This window comes from Mus pahari, chromosome 14, assembly GCF_900095145.1.
Source record: "Mus pahari chromosome 14, PAHARI_EIJ_v1.1, whole genome shotgun sequence".
Lineage (NCBI taxonomy): Eukaryota > Metazoa > Chordata > Mammalia > Rodentia > Muridae > Mus > Mus pahari.
Genome location: NC_034603.1, coordinates 3,911,307 through 3,932,065, shown reverse-complemented (window position 1 = coordinate 3,932,065; position 20,759 = coordinate 3,911,307). Strand labels below are relative to the sequence as shown.

The following is a 20,759-nucleotide window of genomic DNA, read 5'->3' as shown; positions in this document are numbered from 1 at the left end:
TACAGTCTAGGCAGTGGAAATTTTATATCTCCCCAGGTGATTTCAAAGTCCTGGCAAGTCTGAGAGTCAGGATTCAGGCCTCATTGCTGTTCTTTTACAATGACGGGATGTCCGTAGGAGAAAATGAACTTGCCCAAGGGCACCCAGCTGGCAAACCACAAGCTTGTGGTTAGAATGGAGGTCCGCCCACAGAGAATTAAGCGACTCCCACTCAGGAGTAAGTTAACTTACTTGGTTACAATTCTGTAAACCTAAGAAAGAGGGAATTCTCTTCAAGGCGATCAGACTTGTGGGCTCAACTGAAATCTAACGAACAGGCCTGGAGACTAGAAGGCAGGCACATCCTACCCTTCTGCAAGGGCACTGACAAAATGGCAAGCCAGTGAATTCAGTCTTTCTGTCCTACTGGTCAAGAGTCCAGTTCTAGGAAACAAGCCTTCCATCAACCTTGATGTGGATCAAGAGCTAATTCCTCGACTAGGATACAGGAAGGCATCTCCTCACAGAGTCGTGACAGTACCCAGTGGATGTGGAGCAGTGTTCTCAATCCAGGGGTCACACATCAGCTAGCCTGCGCGAAACAATCAGAAAATTCCAGATGTTCTTCACATAGACGCCAGTAGGAAGAGAACAGCATTCCTGTGAGGTTGCCACGTATGGCCTCCAGATCATTTGAAAAATACAGTGTTAGTGCCTTTTTTCCTAAAGACAAAGACTTTCATTTTCAAAGATTGTTCATTTTCAAAATAATCAGATTATCTAGGCTAGAGGAAAATAAGGGTAGAGGCAAGGTCAGAGCTCTTCGGAGAAATAGAAGAGTTCTTGAGCAATCTTTCCTAAGAGAAGCACAGGGCCCTGCCTGGCACAGTGGTCTATACCCTGCTCGGGAAGGAGAGGCAGGAGGCTCTCTGTGAACTCAAGGTCAGCCCAGTCTTCACAGAGTTCCAAGCTAGCCAGGAATATGTAGTGAGACTCCATCTTAAAATAAAATAAAATAAAATAAAATAAAATAAAATAAAATAAAATAAAATAAAATAATAAAATAAAATGAACACAGGCCCCAGGAGCTATCTGGAAAAGTTAAATCCAATGTCCTAACTTGGTGCATTATTAGGCCAATTGGTCACAAAGAAACCAGACACAAGGTTAGAATCAGCATGCTTTATTCTCCTTGCTGTGATGTAGTCATGAGAAATATTGGGAAGGAGACATGGATCTCTGAGAAAAGGGTGGCGCATCTGGCAGGGACCAGGGATCCTATAGAGAAAAGTGGCCCCTGGAACCATTTAAATTCAGTCACAGACATGCTAAAATAGAGTACTGTCTTGGGATGTTTAACCAGGACCCTGTGCTCCTTTCTAAAGATGTTTTCCAACCAGTGAGGACATCATCCCAGATCCAGGCATCCCCAGTCCCCAGTCCCCAGGGGCTTGACCAAGGAGGCCACTGAGAGTCTGCAGCACTGGCTGTTGGTTGCATGCACTGTATAGACAAATCAATACACGAACAAGTTTTCACTGTTACTCAATTGATAGGCAATGTATACTAAGTCCTAAGTGCAAGCTGGGGATGAGCTGGATTCTTAAGCAATCTACCTGAGAGATGAGAACTGTGTACCTCTCAGAGATGAAGGGGTTTGTCTCCAGCCACACAGAAGTCCAGAGACTTGGATCTAGGTGTGTCTAAACTTGAACGTTTGTGCACATGCCACAGACCCAGCAACCAAAAGTTGGAGCATTGGCGATGCATGGTTATTTTACATTCGTTGGCCCTAAGTCTTTCAATAGGTGTGACTGTTTCCATTCATTATTTATTTGTTTTGATGAGAAAGACAGGTAATTTGCTAAAGGGCCCATTTTAAATTCAGATTGCTTTGCCTTTAAAGCCTGGGGTCTTTTCCATCATACTTGCTGCCTATGAAAGTTAATTTGATTTTCAAAACCATGTATTGGTTTTGACCTTTTTTCACAAGCATTCTACAGAGAAATGCATAGCTGCTCCTGCCCTCAAGAAACATTCAATCTAGTTAAGAGATAGGATTCCATGTAACAAACAGTACCAGTAATGATTATTAATATATGGCTGGAGAGGTTTTTAAACATAGAAGCTGTAAAGAGGTTTCTTCCTCGAAGAGACTTTCCTGCCCTTGAATCTAGACTAGTTCCTGTGGTCAGATGACAACAACAACAGCAGTCACTGAATTCTAGGGGTTGTGAATGCCTGAATCTGGTGTGGTGTCCTCCCAGGACCCAGTCAGGTGCTCAGCTACTAAATTGCTACATTTCCCTTCTCAGGATCCCTAAGCCATGAGGCAAGAAATGAGCCCGTTCTTAAGTCATCATGCTGTGCAGAAGTTCAAGCTACTTTGGTCATTAGCTGGTGTTGAATCCAGCTTCCATCATTCCAGCTGTTCGCAGACATGAGTTTTCAATGGTTGGCTCCATTACACTCTTCTTGCCCCTACAGACAGGAGGACACTGAGATTCAGGGGAATTGAGGCCCACCTTCCAAGCCTTCCCTAGACTTTCCAGAACCTCAAGCTGGAAGTACAGATCACAGAGTAGCCATCCCTACTGAGGCCCTCCGAGCACTATAAAATGGTTATTGTTCTTGTACTCAATTTCTTAAATGGCTATTTAAGGCCAGCCCCATGCTCTATGCTGGACATGGGCCACTGCATTTGGACTTCTAACAACACAGTGGAGTGGGTCAGTGGTAAAAAGCATGCTCATGAATGCTTAGCTAGTGAGAGCATTCAGACGAGGGTCACACTAACTGTGCATCAGTGCATGCAACTGCTTAGCCACAAAGGAGGGAAAATGGTCTCTGTATAAAACCCTACAAAACCCCCAGCCAATCAGCTTGAAGCAACATCAACTGCTATTTTTGAGACTAAACATCTTCTTCTCCTTCTTAATTTCCGAAGGCTTACTGTGGAACTGAGCTAATTATTTGAGCCTTAATCAAGGACTGGCCACTCCCTGAAGCAGCTGTCCTGGCCTCTCTCTTGCCTCTAGAAAGTCCCAGGGGTCCATCGGATATTGGCTCAGATCTAAATCCCATCTCCTAGCCCTCGTGAGCAAAGATGCATAGGGCTGGAAGAATCTTTGGAGTTCATCCAGTCTTCCTCCCTCATCACTTTGAAGAAGAGGAAACTGAGGCCCGGAGAGGTGAAGTGTCAAGGTCACACGGTGTGCCAGAGGCACGGCTAGGTCTCCAAATTCCCAGGCAAGCATTTTTTTCTACACCACCATTTCTGCCATTGCTAAAGGTTGTGAGGATCCATCTCCCTCGGTCCTCCTCTTGACAAAGCTGTCTCCCCATCACACAGCTCCACACAGCCCCATTTGACAGGAGGAGTGATCAGTCCTGCTCAGCTTGTGAAATGCTGTTTTGCAAAAAAAAAAAAAAAATGGCCTCCTGGTTCTTTAGCAACATACAAAGAAAAACCATAGCACCGTCTTCTTGGAAGACTGCTTTACAGACACAAAGAGGGCTTCCTGTCTGAACGTCTGACTGACCTCCAATCAGGATGCAGCTCCAATCGGGGAGGAGCCCCCCGTAGAGGCTTAGCTCCTTGCTGCATGCCTCGACCAAGCCAGAGCAGACTGGTCACCTTCCTGTGGTAGAAATAACGAGCTGAGCTTGTCTCACTGGGGGACTGGAATCAGTAAGCACTTTCGTGAAGCAACTCCTCTTCCCATTTTGTAGTCCTGTTCTGAGTCTTACTCCTCCTGTGTCTTCCCTTCACTGTCTCCTCATCTAGGGCCTTCTTCTTCTTCTTGACCCTGACTCAGTCAGGGCTTTGATGCTGACAGCCATACTGTCCAGCAAGCCCAAGCTTCCATGAGAGCGTCCCCCATTCATTCTGGACCAGTTCTTCTTTTTCTGAAATCATTTGGTTCTTCCACTCTCTCTACAGCATCCCCCTGTAGTAGATCTTTTTGTGGTTATGGGTGATCTTGTCTAAAGCCCAAACCCTGACATAGATACAGGGAAATGTCTTGGGTTGGCAGAGTCCGGGACTAGCCCTGATTAACCTCTGTTACGTCTCTAAGACATGTATCCCTCAAGGTGGGTTGAGTTGGGTAGGGAGGAAGTAGACCAGGTGATCCTAAGATGCCCCCACAGCTTGAAAAGTCTCCCCACTGGGAAGGAAAGGAGTAGGAAGGAAGAGAACCCAGGTCTCCATCTGAAATTCGGAGCTTGTAAACCTACGGTATAAACGGGAAAGGAAGTGCCAACTTCGAGCAGGAGGAAATGGAGTCAACATGCTGCCCATAACTATTGCAAACCACCGCTCATCCATTCTGATTTTTGAAAACAAAACAAAACAAAACAATGTTATTCATTTATTTATTGTGAGACAGGGTCTCACTATGTGGCCCAGACTAGCCTGGAACACAAGAATCCCCCTAGCCAAGCCTCCCACGTGCTGGGACAGAGGCCTGTGCATTCACACCTGGTCACATTCTTTCACCCTAAAAGAACTGGTAAGCACTCAGAACCACCCTCTGACGCAAGCCAGGTACACGAGGAGAGACTCCGAAGACAAACTCTTGTGTCTACACACAAGTTCTCAGCTCTTGTCCTCTGCAGCCTTGCCTTTCCCATGGCCTATCTAGCTCTTAACCAACCTGCCCGAAGACCCCCATGCCGGTCCAAAGCCCACTCTCCCACCTTCCCCAGGGAAAGCTCCCATTGCTTAGGGAAACCTCAGGGGAAAAAATATTGTCACCTCTGGGAAACTGTCCAGGGGTTAAGTTCCAGCACGGGTGTGGGGGAGGGGTTGAATCTGCTCATGGCCTCAATTGGGAACTGTACTGTGTGACCGTGTTTATGAATATGCTTCTCAAATAAGGTCAGAGTACTATGCAGTTAGTACTAATAAAATGCAGAACCTGTGCTGTTTGCCAGTGAGCTGCAGAGACAGTCTTTAATACTTTATCAGGTAGGATTGTCCTTAGATTAATATTTTCCCATAACCCTTTTAAAATGCCACTTGGACTACTTTTTAATAATGTGCTGTTTTTCATACATTTTCATACACACTAACAGATATGAGTGGGGTTTGCATTCCCCGAGGATTCCTGAAGATTCAGTGAAACATCTTTTATTGCTCGGGCATCTCTCCCATCCCAGAAGTCACTTTGCTAGCAGCTATATAAATGATTCCTTGAATGCTTCAATCTCCATGTACATCATAGGTTCAGTATGAAGTATATAAATGATCCCGCAAATGCTTTAATTTCCATGTACATCATAGGTTTAGTATGAAGTATCCCGCAAAAAGCTCCAGCCAGTGGTGCTATTCGGACAGGTTCTGGAAACTTCAGGATGTGAGTTTCAGCTGGACTAAGTAATCACTAAGGTCCACTCCTCACAGGGATTTCATCCCTGTTGCCTTCCTCTCTCCCTGCCCACCATCAGATGAACAGCCTCCTCCCCCGGTCATGTGCTCTTGCCACCATGGTGTCTCTCCTCAGCACAGGCCCAGAAACGTCAGGATAAAGTGAACGCTCCGAAACTGTGAACCACCATCGAGTACTGGGTGACAGCGGTGCGGAGAACGAATCGGATGCATGCCTGTATCCCATCCTATCATCCCGCACACTGCCACTTAGGTGTCACCTAGTGACACTCACTCGGGTGAGTTGCCGCAATAGGAGACTATGTGCATTTGTGAAAGCAAGTAAACTTTAAAAAAAAGAAGTCTTTGGTGAAAAGTGAAAAGGAATCTGAAGTTGAGTTGGAAGTCACTGGTCACTCCAAGGATAGTTTTTAAGCTCTCCGAGTTTCCTGTTGAGCAATGATAGTCAAGTAGCCCCATCACCTTCCATATGCAGCAGTGATTCTCAACCTGTGAGTTGCGATGCCTTTGGGAGTGGGAGAAAGACCCTTTCACTGGGGTTGCATAAGTCCATTGGAAAACACAGATATTTATATTACTATTCATAGCTGTATCAAAATTACACTTATGACATAGCAATGGAAATAATTTTATCATTGAGGACCCACCACAGCATGAGGACCTGTGTTAAAAGGTTGAGGTTTTAGGAAGATTGAGAACCATTGAGATACGGTGATGCACTAGCTCAACATAGATGCCATGGAGGGTAAAGCCATTTGAGGGCGCATTTATATAGTTGCTACTAAAATGCATAAGGTAACTGGACCATTCTCCCAAAATCAATATCATGTGGGCAAGTGAACATAGCCACACAGGACTGAATGTAAGAGACATTTGGCACAATCTGGACTCGTATAACCCTGTACCAGCCCCACTAGGTGAGTGCCCGCCTTACCATTCCTCAGGCTACTGATGAGATGTCAGGGATCAGAAAGTGCATCTGCAGGTAGGTACTGAAGGGAATGAAGGTCCAATCTACACCTTTCTACGTACTTAGAGTTATACATCTACACTATGTTCCCTGTCGGGTTCTCATTAGTATCACTTAGAAAAACCCCTTATGTGGGATGGTTTCCACCCATACTGCAGAGCTGGGCAGAAGAGAAACAAAAATATCATGTGTTCAGGCATTCTCCAACGCATTTCCAAGGATGGCTCTCCACTGGAACCGTCATTGTCATGATTCTCAATGACAGACTATTCTGCTCCGTTCCCTACTTAGGGTGAAGGGGGCCCCAGAGAATAATAATCGATCACTTAGAGAGCTCAGCTCTGCAGTATCTTGCACACTGTTGTGGGCACGGTCAAGACCTTCAGATGGCCATGAAGATGAAGTCTGAGGTTCTTTCCAGAGCAGAGCTTCAAGTTCACTGCAAACCTTCAATCTCCAGGGAATGGATAAAACACAAAGACCTTTCTGAAACCTAACCTCAGGACCTGGGTCTCCAACAGCAGCAGTTCAAAGCTGCCACACACAGGGAGCTATGTGGAGGGGCAGTCCAGGGCAAGAAGCCAAGCTGGGAAGGTTAAGGCAGGACTAGGAACAGAGCAGGCTTATGGCAAGAGACCATGGTGAAAACCTAAGACAGCAGTTCTGGCACAGATTCCACACCCTACAGACAGACCTGAGTGAGGGCACACACTCACTCTAGAGGTCAGGGGAGCATGAGGAGGCACATCTGGTAGCAGACAGGAGCTCATCGGCTGAAAAATGTTAATGGGAGACAAGGTGGGTGGTTAAACGTGTGGGCAGGCTTTTGGAAACCATAAGATACGCTGCCGCCTAAGTGCGGGATCCACCACGAGTCAACAACCCAGGCTGATGTTTCGGGTGAGCCAAGAGGAGTCTGAGCTCACATAAGCAAGAATGAGGCTTAAACAAACCAAGTCACTTTCTACTCCAGCCAGGATGGACCTCATGCACATGCTCCTCTGACTGGACCTGATGTCACCAGGCACCACCCAGGGAGCACAGCTAGAAGATTGGAAAGACCAGTGGGTGGGTAGAGGTCCCTGCTGCCTGGGCTAAAGAACCCAGGTTTAATCCCTGGAATCCATATGGTGGAAGGAGAAAACCAACTCCCCTTGGTTGTCTTCTGACACATACCCCAACTACATGCATACACACACACACACACACACACACACACACACACACATACACAAAAACATAAATGCATTTTAAAAGATTTATTTATTTTATGTATATGAGCACACTATAGCTGTCTTCAGACACACCAGAAGAGGGCATCAGATCCCACTACAGATGGTTCTAAGCCACCATATGGTTGCTGGGAATTGAACTCAGGACCTCTGGAAGAGCATGCAGTGCTCTTAACCACTGAGCCATCTCTCCAGCCCCATAAACACATTTTTTTTTAAACAAAAGAAAATGGCACGTATACTTAAGAAGGAATGGTAACTCTACTAAAATCCAAATAAGTAATGGAGCACAAGAATACTAATCAACAAAGTTCCTCAGGCTCCTCTTGGAGTTTTATGCCCCTGCTGTCTCATGAATATGGTCTGAGTGCATTCCGCAAGGGTTCCTGGGTTAGAGGCTCCCTTCGGAGTGTGTCAGTGCTGGGATACAACAGGATAGGGCATGTCAGGTCCGAGGGTCCTTCCTATGGATGAGATTAATGTAGATCTCATGAGACCTAGTTAGTTCCCATGAAATCGGACCGGTATAAAAAACCACCATGACCCCTCTGTGCTTTGACCCCTCTGTGCTTTGGCTTCTTGGTTCATGTGACCACTCCCTCTTACACACGTCTCCAGTCATGCTGGCACTCACCACGATGTGACTCAGCCTACTGGGCCCTCACCATAGCTAGAAATGTGCTGTTTTGACTTTGAGCTTCCAAAGCCGTGGACTCAAGTCATGTTTTTTTCTTTATACATCACCAGCCTCACATGTGTGCTATAGCAATGGAAAAATGGAATCCAAACTTTGTTTGAACTTTAAAACTGTCTTCCTCACTCTTTGGGAATTTTATCGTTGTGCTGACAAATATTATATGGCCATTCTTCCTAAGATCTGGTTGATAGTTTCTGGGCTAAGATAAAAACTCCTAAGGAGGAGCTTCTTCGCTCGTTCTAAATGGGCTCATACCCATCCAACTGTGAACTTCAGTGACTCCGTACCACTCCCCATTCAACCCAAGGGAGTTATCTTTATATTTCAAGCTGTGACTCAAATATCACATTCTTCCCTAAACTGGAAGTAGAAGCTCTCCCCCCCAGACATCCAGATCATGTCATGCATCTAAACATGACTCAGGTTTGATGCTGTTGCTGCTACCTCCTCATCTTCATTGTCCTCTTCCTTCTCCACACCATCTTCCTCCTAGTCATTTTTTTTTAATTGAGTAAAGAAATACTTTCGGGATCTGGGAAGGAACTGCATGGCCATTGGCTACCCTGCAGGTCCAGTCACACTGCTTTTCTTGATCCTAACTGGGGACTTTACTCCCAAATATAGTTTCCTCATCTGTGGAGCGAGGACAGCCTTACTACATAGCAGGGACAATTGTTAGAATAGTAAATTAGTTCATACAAGTCAGGGCTCAACAGGAGCCATTGCTCTCAGGATGACTGTCATTACTTACAGAGGTTGGGGAGCCTACGGGCACAGCTCTCATTGATCTCGCCTCCTTAATAATTAGTCCAAGAACTACACAGGTGAGTGTGCCCCTGTCAAAGGGGAGGGAGAGATGAAATGTGAAATCACTGTTTTAAAAAACTGAAGTAACCTGAGCTTTGCTATTAATAAAAGGGGCTGATTTCTCAGGGTGAAATATTTAGCAGGAGAGGTTAGCATGGGAGCACACGATACAGACAGATGGACAGACATAGAAACTGGCAGAAAGAGACAGACATACAGATGCAGAGAAACACAGACAGAAACAGACAGAAACAGACAGACAGACAGACAGACAGACAGACAGACAGACACACACACACACACACACACACATCCCATCCCATCCCATCCCATCCCATCCCATCCCATCCCATCCCATCCCATCCCATCCCATCCCATCCCATGCTAGTAGAGGTTTTGGTACCCATCTACTAGGATGAGGATAGAGCTAAAATCATGGCAGAAGGCTCCTTGCGAAACCAGGAGTGCTATGGCTCTTTTGAGAGTGCTCCTCTGTGAGTGTTCCTCTGAATGTTCCTCTGTAAGTGCTCCCCTAAAAGGCATATGTGCTGAGAAGCTGGTCCCCCATGCTGGTGCTGTATTGAAAGGCTCTTCCATGAGTAGGGTCCAGCTGGAGGAAGTAGGCCACTGGAGCTGTCTATATCTTGTTCTGGCTCCTTCTTGTACTGCCTCTCTCTATGCTTCCTGTTCACTGTGATGTGAGAGGCTCTGCTGTGCCTTTCCCTCCATGATATACTGACCCCCTCTGAAGTCATGAGCCAAGTTAATCTTAACTTCCTAAAGATAATTTTCCCAGGTACTTGATCACACCAACAGTAACTAATTCACGAAGTAAGAGGAAATTCATCAAACTGAATAAAACAGTACTTGGAAACTATTTTAGGGAAATAAAACCTCAACTTTGATTGGGGGGACAGGGTGATTCTTTTGGTACAGAGTCTTGTGAAGCCCAAGCTGGTTTTGAACTTGCTATGAGACTGACCTTAAATTTATTATTCTCCTGCTTCTACCTTCCAGGTACTAGAATTACAGGTGCATGGTACCATACCCTGCAGACCTCTGTATTTCTATCCACCTCAAACAGAAAGGACAGGCCATGCCTATAATCCTACAATCCGGACACTTTTCAAAAGGCTGGGGAGTAGGCTCGGTGGCTGAGAGTGCATACTGTTTTTGAGTTTGCTTTCCCTCGACATACACATAAAGTGGCTCATAACCACCAGTGAACCCAGCCCCCAGGGTCCATGGGCATGACACTGAAACTTCCGGAATATAAAGGGTAGGAGGATAGAGATTAAACCAAGAGGTTGGTTTTTAAGAGTAACTGGAAACAGAAAATGTTCCCCAAAACCTAATGATATGAAATCATTTGCAAAAATTCAATTAGGATACTGTCCAATGTTACACTTAGACAAGCTGGACATGAAGGTGCCTGCCTATAATCCTAGTGCTCAGGAAGCTGAGGCAGGAGAATTTTGAGTTTGAGTCCACTTTGAGCTACATGGAGAAACCCTATCTCTTAAAAGCGAGGGCCATGGTCAACTACTTGAATCTGGATAAGTAATAATAAGAAAACACTAGGCTGAGGAGATGTGGGGAAGCAGCAAATAAACCTGACGAAAGTGAGCCACCCAGGCCTAAAGATGCACGAAAGATCCAGAGAGGTGGCTGGTTCCTATGCACACATGAGCTAAATCCATATCCCTGGTGAACACATAAAAATCTAGTTGTGGCAATGTGTGTCCATAATCCCAGATTGCGAGGATGAAGGAGACAGCTTGCTGGCCAGCCAGTCTGCCCTCATAAGTGAGCTCTAGATTCAGTGAGAGACCGTGCACCATCCAAAGCCTGGGAAACTGATATCAACCTCTGGTTTCTCCATGCAGCTCACACATGTGTCCCTGCCCACACTTATATCCAGACATAACATTACACATATGTGTAGGCGAACACAAAAGCACTGACAGACTTGGGCATGGTGGCCCATGTGTGGAATCCTGAATAACAATAGAGGAAGAAGGATCATGAGCTCAAGGACAGCTGGACTGCATGGGGCACTGTCAAAAACAAACAAAAAACACTGATAATACGATAATAATTAGGGCAATGAAAGTCTCCCTAACCCTAAAATCTGAAATCCAAAACACCTCACAGCTCAAAACTTTCTAAGCACAGACATGATCCAACCTCATATGTGAAAAATTCCAACCATAGACTTTATTTTATGGGCAAACATATCAAGTATAATTTGGATATAAGACAAATGTACTTTGTGGTTTTACTTGGGTCCTCTCTCTAAAATTATCTCTCTGTCTGTCCATCTGTCCATCTATCTACCTATCTATCTATCTATCTATCTATCTATCTATCTATCTATCTATCTATCTATCTATCTATCTACATAACTATCTGTTTATCTATCTACCTACCTACCTATCTGTTAATCTATCTGTTCATCTGTCTGTCTGTCTGTCTGTCTGTCTGTCTGTCTGTCTGTCTATCTCTTCCTTTGCCCCCTTTCCTCTCTAGATATATATGCAAATATCTCAAACCTGAAAAATTTCAAAAATAAGAACCAATTCTGGTTCCCAAGCATTTTGAATGAGGGATACTCAACACAGTCAAAGAAAATCCCCCCAGAGAGCCAGGGATGGGTGCAGGGCCTTTGCCAAAGCCAAAAACCATACAAAACCCTTGGCATAATCACAAAGGTTTACGGAAAGTAGTAGAAGCTCAAGTAGCTGGTGAGAAACACAGCAATTCATAGTGTGAAAACCTGTCGTTCGTCAAAGGAAGACCCCCACTATGTAACAACAGTCTGTGTGATCTAAGCTCAAATCCACATGAAGAAAAAGGTCTCACTAGGCCTAGTTTAGGGAGACTTGAGTTCCTTGTCAGGAGATAATGTGAGCCAGGGATGTGGGTTGGTTTTCCCCTGTGCTATGTTGATGAAAGATGTGGACAGGGGACCTCTTAAGCCCTGCTAATCATTACCTGTGCAGGCTTCCAGTGAGCATATTCAGGAAGCAGTATAGTCTGCAAGAATTATACACATAGTAAGCACAGGAAACGTTATGGCAGGTTTGCTATATTCTAGGAAGTATTTGTGAGTTTCCCTAATATTCCTAGTGCTTATAAAAAAAGGGTACTAAAGCAGGGCCTGGTGGTGCACGCCTTTAATCCTGGTACTCCGGAAGCAGAGGCAGGAGAATCTCTGTAAATTAGAGGCCAGTTTGGTCCACATAGTGAGCTCTAGGATAGCCAAGGTTATGTAGTGAGACCCTATCTCAAAAAACAAACAATTGACAAAAAATGAAACAAAACATTAAAAATTAATAATTCAATTTTACAACCCAGAAACCTGATGTAGCTTGCCAGTGACAAAGCGAAGAGCTTTGCCTGCGTCTGGAGTCCACATCTTTAACCTTAGCCTTCTCACCACCTCTAATCTACCCAGTATTGAGGATTTTTTAATCACACCCTTAGCCAATTCTTCCTGGGGACCAATATATCAAACATGGTAAATGCCAGTAAAACCATGAAGACCACAGGATGGGGGAGGGGGAACCTCCTGGCAATCTGGCAGTCAGCGGCTGCAGTTACAAAAGCCAGTCCTGGTCTGCATGACACAGAGCTGAACATGCTCACATGAGCCTCTCCCAGAGCAAGGCTGACATCCACATGATCAGAGAGAGCCTTAGAAATCATCCCAGTGCTCCCACCGAGCACCTCTGAGAGCCTCAGAAATCACCCCAGTGCTCCCACCGAGCACCTCTGAGAGCCTCAGAAATCATCCCAGTGCTCCCACTGAGCACCTCTGAGAGCCTCAGAAATCATCGCAGTGCTCCCACCGAGCACCTCTGAGAGCCTCAGAAATCAGCACAGTGCTCCCACTGAGCACCTCTGCACCCATTCCTTTCAGAACCAGTGTGGTCTTTGTGAGGTCCCTCCCTACTCAGATTTTCCTTTTTTCCTCAGCATGTCTTGGAAAAAAAAAAAAAAGGTTCAAACCATCGTACACCGTGAGAGTGACATATGCTAGTAAATACAGCTGTTTCAAGTAAAAGCGGTATGGAGGCAGACACTGGGAATCAGAAAAAAAGAGTCGTTCAGAGAAAAATGGAAGGCCGTTGAACCCAGAAAGTCAGGACCAAGAATTCCCCATGAAGCTCCAACCTACCCCTCCTCTAAATAAATAAAATACATTCTTTATTTAAATAGAACACAAAGCAGTATGCCGACGAAAAAGATAGAAGAAGCCACTCCAACCATAATCCCTTCTGCATGGAACAGAGAGGCCAACCTGGGCTCAGCTGCCGGGGCAGGATGGAGAGACAGATGCAAAGAGAAGGAGACCAAGCATGAGTGTATTGGGCACAGCCCACAGCCCATGTGCAGGCGGCAATGAGCCTGCCTCCACGGGGCTTTGTGTTGGAACCATCCTAAGCCATCCAGCTGGACAGAGACCGAAATGAGCGAATGGAAACACAGCCGCAGCAGCATTTCAAGTCTGTGGAGGGCTCCTATGTGCCGGGTACCGTTAAGCACTTCCTAGACAAGATCACTTTAATCCCTCCCAAAAGGGAACTGGTATTATGCATATTTTACAGCTGGATACATTGCAGTTGGGTAAACAATCCCAGCCATGAAAATGAATGGACAATACGGCAGGCGCCGTGCAGAGCACACTATGAGGACTGCCTCGGGCTGCAGCCCCTTATGACTATCATCTCTGCGTAACAGGTGTGGAAGTGAGGTACAAAGGGATTAAACATACTGCAGTCCAGACAGGCAGAGCATCATCAGAGGTGCAGAACAGGAGTGCATGCCACAGAACAGGCCTCCAAACCCAAGCTTCGGCTCCAAAGCTGCCAAAGCCCATGCTTCAAACAGCCCAGAGGACCAGGAGGGATTCTTGCCCAGCCTCACCAGGCTCTTTCTTTTCACTTTCCCTAATGTGCTGTGTGTGGGGTGGAGGGTGAGTTCAGACAACAGAACTACAGAGAAACAAAATAACAATGCAAAACCCGGGGCAGAATGGAAAACCCAGACGACCAAACAAAACTCAATAATGACCCTCCAAATACACATCAATTAATGCCAGAAGAGTGGCAATCAAAAACCACAGAGAGCCCAGGATGCCACTGATGAGGTCCTGATTAGAAAGTCCAGTGGCAGAAGTAGTCAGGATCGCTGGCTCGTTCTCCTTCCATTGGCTTGTGCACAGTAGGAGTGTTGCAATGTTGCTAAGCAACAAGGCCTGGCAATGAGACTTCAGAGCGGGTCAGGCAGACAGAGTCTTGGGGGACTCTACCAAGGCAGTAATTCTAGTTCATGAAATTGGAATTTTAGATAACAGTATCTCATGGAATAGGCTACTAGGAGGTAGGGTAGCCCTTAGCCACCCGTCAAAACGCAAATCTGTGAGAGCCCATCCTGCCCTGTGTTTCGGAGGTTCATTCAACATATATTTGTTGAAAACTTCCCAGGTGCCAGACACTGGCCTAGGCACAGAGGAAGGGTGAAGAGGTGATTACACAAGAAAAAAGTCACCAAGCCCACACTACAATCCTACTTTTAAGGAGAGAAGCCCTGAGATACGGCGATCTGTTCAAAGTTGTACAATATGCTGGAGGGCAGCGTCCTCCTGCCTCAGGTGATTCAGGAGAGTCCCATGCTTCTCTGAAAAGCCACATCACCATGGTTGGTCCAGAGAGGCCCCATAACTTGTCATATAGTCTCTGGTCCCCTAAGCTGGCCCCCAGGGCTGGGAGTACCAGAAAACGCTAGACTTGGCCGCTGAACATCTTGGAAAGTCTCCCACTTGACCTCTGGACCTCTGTGGTCAAGTGAGGGAAGGCCTATGACACGGTGTCGGTTTTTATTGGACCCAACCACCGGCAAAGCTCGCTGTCATCTGGAGTGATGGAGAAAATTAAGTTACCACATTCTCACGTTTCAGACTCTCGCCCGCTCTCCTTAGCAAACAGGAAATGTTTATTTAAATACAGCAGTTTCCAGCATGTTCTGGAGCCAAGTGGAAAAAAGCAAAGATGTCCACTCTGATGCCCATTGCCACCACCTAGTTGTGGGTGAGACGTGGGCCTCTGCCTGCCTCGGGCAAGACTGGGAGAAGGGGCCCCACATGAGGGTTCATTCTCATCCAGGCTGAGGCTGTGGTCGAAGAAGAATTACATCTGTGGGTTCTTTTTGTACTCAGAAGGACAAATGCAACATCTGTTTACCCTGACTCCCTGGTAAATGTTTTGTCTCAAGAAACTCCATTCACTTCCTCCCCGGGTCTCTGTCTTTGCTGCTCGGATAATAAATGACACCGAATTCTCCCCTCCGTTTATTTAGCTTGCTTGTGGGTGTCACCTCCTCCTCTAGGAGGGGAAAAACTGTCAGTAGTTTATAAAAGACAGGCATTCCTTCTCTGTGTGATGTGCTGACATTATGGGGAAGAACTTGGAACACAGACAACCCCCCACCTCTGATAGTGACTTAATGACGAACAATTCAGACCCCACTCCTAGCCTGAAGCCAAGTCCAAATGGGGACTACATCCTTCCTCCTCAGGCTGCCCTTAGTGTCTTATGACTAGGACACACACACACACACACACACACACACACACACACACACACCCCACACACACACACTCCTTCACAAGAGTACTTTCTGGAAGATAGTAACACAAATGGAGAACAGGGAAAGCGCCCCTTCTTTGTTATACAGCACAGTTTCACCAGTGGGGGTCAGAAGCCAGACTGTCATGAGTTTCCAATGGTTCTGCTGATTTATCAGTGTCCCGTGACTAAAGGACTCCCCCAGGGAGTTTAAAAGGTTCATCAAAAAAGGTTCCCACTTCCGACCTTTGCCCATATCCTTTAAGCTGAAGTGCTGGTTTTTCTCTGTGTATGCAATGATTTTATGGACAAGGGGCAGGAATGCTATAGAAGCTTCAGGCAATGTTTATTGAATGGAAGGGAGGGGGGAATGACAAATTTGAAATCCTTAATGTGGTGTCCAAGAACAGTTCCACAACGCTCCATCAGAGTCTTTGAGGGCCCAATGGGTGGTGAAGGGCTGTTGGTGGGCTGCCCTTAAACCCGAGGTGGCCCTGACCCTGCTTGTCCTTAAAAGGCTCCAGTCTTAGAAAGGTGCTAAGAGCTCAGCCTTGGTAACTCTGTCTCAACCTTCCAGCAGTGACACCACAGACGTGCCACAGCAGCACCATGCTGGGTAGTGACCATGGCTAGAGCAAGAGGGACCCCTGGGAATGCCTGGATTCAGGTCTTTATCCATTGTCTCCAGCTGCAGCGTGAAGGAGATGTCCTAAGTCCTCAGGGTCCTGGGGGTGGGGGTGGCTGGTGGCACACTGGCTACAGGTGTTGAAAACTTCTGCCTAGCCAGAAGAGAGGGGACCCCTGGCCTGATCCTCCCAAGCTGACTCTGTGATTCTGAGTATGGAAAATAATGACCCCAAGTAAGAAGAGCTGGTGTTAAAGCAAAATGAATGATGGTGGTATTTACCAACAGCAGAGGCAACCTGGTGCTACAGGAAGACCCAAACCCAGCCAGGCCCTCTCATGATGGTCTGTTTATAGAGGTCTTGGCCCAAACTGACTCTGGTTCCAAGGAGTCTACAGACTGGTGGGAGACCTGGGCTTAGAAGCCTGGCAGGCTGGGACTAACCGGTTACATGACCATGGAAGCAGGACAGATGGAATGAGGCAGAGTATTGGCTATGTAAGAAATAGGACCGTGGGAGGTTTAAGGAAGGAGAAGGGAAATGCAACATGTCTCAAGGAAGCGCCCACTAAACATTTATCATCTCACTAACTCGTCTGCAGCATTCATGTGAGAAGGGGGAACTTAGTTTATACATACCTAAAAATACCACTTAAATGAGATTTTTTTTCACAAATAGGGTCTAATACAAAACCTGAATGAAGGCACGGATGCCTGGATTCCAGCCCCTTTTTCTGGTTGCATATTTGCACTGTTTTCTTTTGCAGGTCAGTTTGCATTTCTGATCCTAATTTCCTGGTGTTAATGAAGACTCAGGGCCAGCCCTCCAGGATTTCTACAGTCTAAACAACAGAACAATCATAGCACTTTGAAAACAACAAACAAAAGAAAACACCAGAATAAAGAAGGCATTTCTAGGAAGTCTCTGCCTAGACAGTCAAGAAGAGGAAAGGGGGAGGTGGGGGAGGCTGTCGGGGTGATAACAGGGGTGGGCAGCTAGGACAATCCGGCTCTTTCCTGGTCTCGCCTGACCTGAAGTGGGCAGGACGGAAAAAGACCGGTATGCTAACCCTTGAGACTGGCTGGACAGAGAGCAACTGGGCAGTGCACTAGCTGGAATTGGGACTAGGGCAAACCTTCACCCACTCAGAGGCTCCAGCTTCCTCCACCACCAGGGCTCCATGCTCCCTCACCCCGCCCCCAACTGTGGACTAAAAGGAGCCCACCCCCGGAGGCCAAATTTTGAATTTGGTCGTGAGGATCAAAATGATAAATCTTTCCAAAACGCTGACATAAGAAAAGTAAATATTTGGTTGCACAATTGGGGTTAAAACGAGGGTCAATCCACCCCACTCTCCAAGAGCCTCTCCTTTAGCTGCCAACCCCAGGATCCCAGGCTGAGTGCGGTTTGTAAGATTATAGCGCTAGGTCTCATTTAAAGGGCTGTCAGCATTTCCATTCTCCGGCCCGTTTGGGGAGGCATTTATAACCCAGCCATAAAAAATTCACCCGGGCTGCAACTTGGCATCCCCAATGCTGCGCTCCAGGCAGGGAGGGTGTTGAGAGCACCCACTCAGAATCCTTCGGGTTTTTCAGAAGTTAAGACCTTCTCGTACACACTCAACTTTCCTTTCAAGGACAGTCACACAGCAGCTGGTCCATTCTGATCCCCAGGAGGGTCGCAGGTTTTGTTGTGGGTTTTTTGGGGGGTGGGGGTGGGGGCTCGGGGAGGAGTCTATCAGGTCTCTGCGATCGAAACTCCCCATCTCCGTCTAGTTTGCTACCTCGCCTCTCCCTCTTTAAGAAGCAAGGAGTAATGGACCCCTCATACCCAACCACAAACCTTGAGACCACCACGCTCTCTGACTCCCCCTACCCCCGCTAGCCTTCTGCTAGCTTTCTTCTCCTGAGCTGTCAGCGGACGAGCTCCTGGTGCCCTCAACCAGAGAGGCATACGCGGGCCCATCGCGGGGGGAACTCGGACACTTCTCTCCACACCTGCCCAAAGCCACGCCACCCCCAACTTATTGAGCGTGTCTGACAGCAGGGGTAGGGGAGTAGAGGTCGTCCCCCATCCACGGGAGAGGAAAGAAGGACCTGCGCCCTGAGGGCGACTCTGTGGGAGCGAGCGGGGTGGGTGGCCTGAGCGGGCGGGCGGGGTGGGTACTCACAGGCGCTCTGCGTTGCGGGGGATGCCCCGAGGAACGGCGCGCAGGCCCAGCCCGTGGCAGTCCACGCTAGCGGCGGAGCAGGTACACTTGGTGGGGCAGGCGGCAGCAGGGGGTCCGCTCAGGATGCTCGCCAGCGCCAAGCCCAGCGCCAGGCGGGCGCGCACAGCGGCGCCGGCCCCGGTCCGCCCGGGGGCCATGGTGTACAAGCGCTGGCACCCAGAGGAGGCTGCCTGGCGCGGCGGGACACGAGGAGCCCTAGGAGGCGCGCGGGCGGCCTGGGGGACGGGCGGCGGAGTTAGCGCGGAGGAGGGGCGGGCGCGGCGCTCAGGCGCACGGGGTGCGGGCGGAGCGGGGCGCGCCGGGCGGCGGCGGCAGCAGCTCCATCCGTGGGGCTGGCGCTGCCCCGCTGCGCATCACTCACGGTGCCCAGGTACCGAGCGCCCTCGGGTCCCTCTGGGTCGCCGGTTGAGGTGAGGGCTCTGTCTGGGTCCTGGACTGAGCGCCGGGAAACACCGTGCCCCGGGAAGTCCGGCTCAGGGCTGGGCTGCGGAGCACAGAGGCGGCTGGGGCACCGAGTGGCCGGGAGAGCTAGCCGGCGCTTGCTCTCTCCATTCACTGAGCAGGGCAGACACCGGAGACGCCGGGCCCGGCCCCTCCCGCCCCCCTCCCAAAACACCAGCTCCGCCTCCCATTGGCTGCGCTGAGCGTCACGTCGACTAAGTTGGGAACTTTGCTGGAGCAACCAAGAGCCTGGAGGGAGGAGGCAGCAGGGGAGCTAGAGAGACCCAACTGGGAAGGAAAGGGACTTGGCCAGCCCGGGGCCGCCAGGAAAGAAATTCATTTATTCTTGGGAGCCAAGGACTGATAAACCTTGTGGCTTCATTATTTTTTTAAAATTCAGTCACCGAGCTGGATACAGAATACCCACATGGGAGCATCAGAAACTAAGCTTCATTTTTTAGGTAAAAGAGCCAAATTTAGTTGGACTAACTGAAATGATTATCCGAGACCATACAGCTACTAGGCATTCTGTACCCTGACACATTTATCCGTGGAAACTTTGCCCCTACCCTAATTAGTATTCACAGCTAAGGCCAACAACTATTTCCTAGAGGACTTACAGATTGGAGAACACTACACAGTCACACAGTCACAGTCAGTCAGTCTGTCTGTCTCTGTGTCTCTAGTAAATGTAAGAACTTGGACCACGGTATTGACACAATCACTTCATCTGCTTCCTGTCTAGGGGACTAAGGGACAATCATGTCACCTGCGGACCTTTATTTCCTTAAATCAAGGTGCCACGGTTCTGACAGACTTCCTTTGCACATCAAAGAAAAGAACGTGATTTTATAAAATAGTGCAGTAGCCTGCAAGGAACCCATTCCCCATCCCCCTCCTCCCCAGCCTTGCCTTCATTCTGCCAGTGCCTGCTCTAAATTGGCTGGTCTGAGCTTTTCCAGATGCCGGTGGGGAAGGGCCATGTTACAGGCTCCATGCATACTTGTAGGAATGATGTTGTTTGTTTGTTTGAAGGGAAGGGGCAGGAACTGGAGGAAATATTGCCCAGGCTTCCTTGAGAACCTCTTGTACTGGGAAGGTCTGAAATAGCCTTGGTTTCACACACACACATACACACAAACACAAACACACACACCTATACTCTTAACTATAAATCACATGCACTTTCACACACACAAAATATGCAATCACATACACAGAAGAACATGTATGTTCACATACCACTAACAACTGTGCGCCTGAGAACTCTCTTTTCCCTCAGATGAATGCTATTCTGATTCCTTCATTTTCCTTAAAGGAAACTTTTAGCTACTTGACTACACACTGTAAATATATAGCTGAGGTGCAAATTTTATTTTATTATACCTAGCATATTTTCAGAGATTTAGCTCTAAGGACTCAATTGCCCCCCCCCAGCCACCCCCCTCTACACTCATACCCCAACCCCAGCACCATTTACACACGTGAGATTCAGCTCTCTGCTGTTATTCTTGGGAACTGTGTTTCTGCCCAGCTGCTGCCGCCATCGCCCTCTGGTGGCCAGAAAAGAACTAGGCTCTGCTTCCTATGGTGACTTCAGCATTAAAGAACTCCAAACATGCCTTTGCCTCAGTCCTCTGAAGCTTTCCTACAAACCTTGAACCAATTTAGTACCAGGGCTGAGGCAGATGAGAGAGGACCGGGCAAGGTCCCAAGGGCACAAAAGCATCTCAGACTGTCTGGAGCAGCAAAGAGT

The 20,759-nt window shown here is 47.7% G+C and overlaps 1 protein-coding gene across 1 annotated transcript in view; it reads right to left on the bottom strand.

Annotated features, from left to right (window-relative positions):
- Positions 1 to 19,117, bottom strand: part of Slit3 (slit guidance ligand 3) — a 582,461-nt gene extending 563,344 nt beyond the window's left edge. The window contains exon 1 of the mRNA XM_021213834.2: positions 18,503 to 19,117. Within this exon, the coding sequence (XP_021069493.1) occupies positions 18,503 to 18,699 (197 nt within the window). The 5' untranslated portion in view covers positions 18,700 to 19,117. The remainder of the gene's footprint in view (positions 1 to 18,502) is intronic.
- Between the last annotated feature and the right edge of the window lie 1,642 nt (positions 19,118 to 20,759).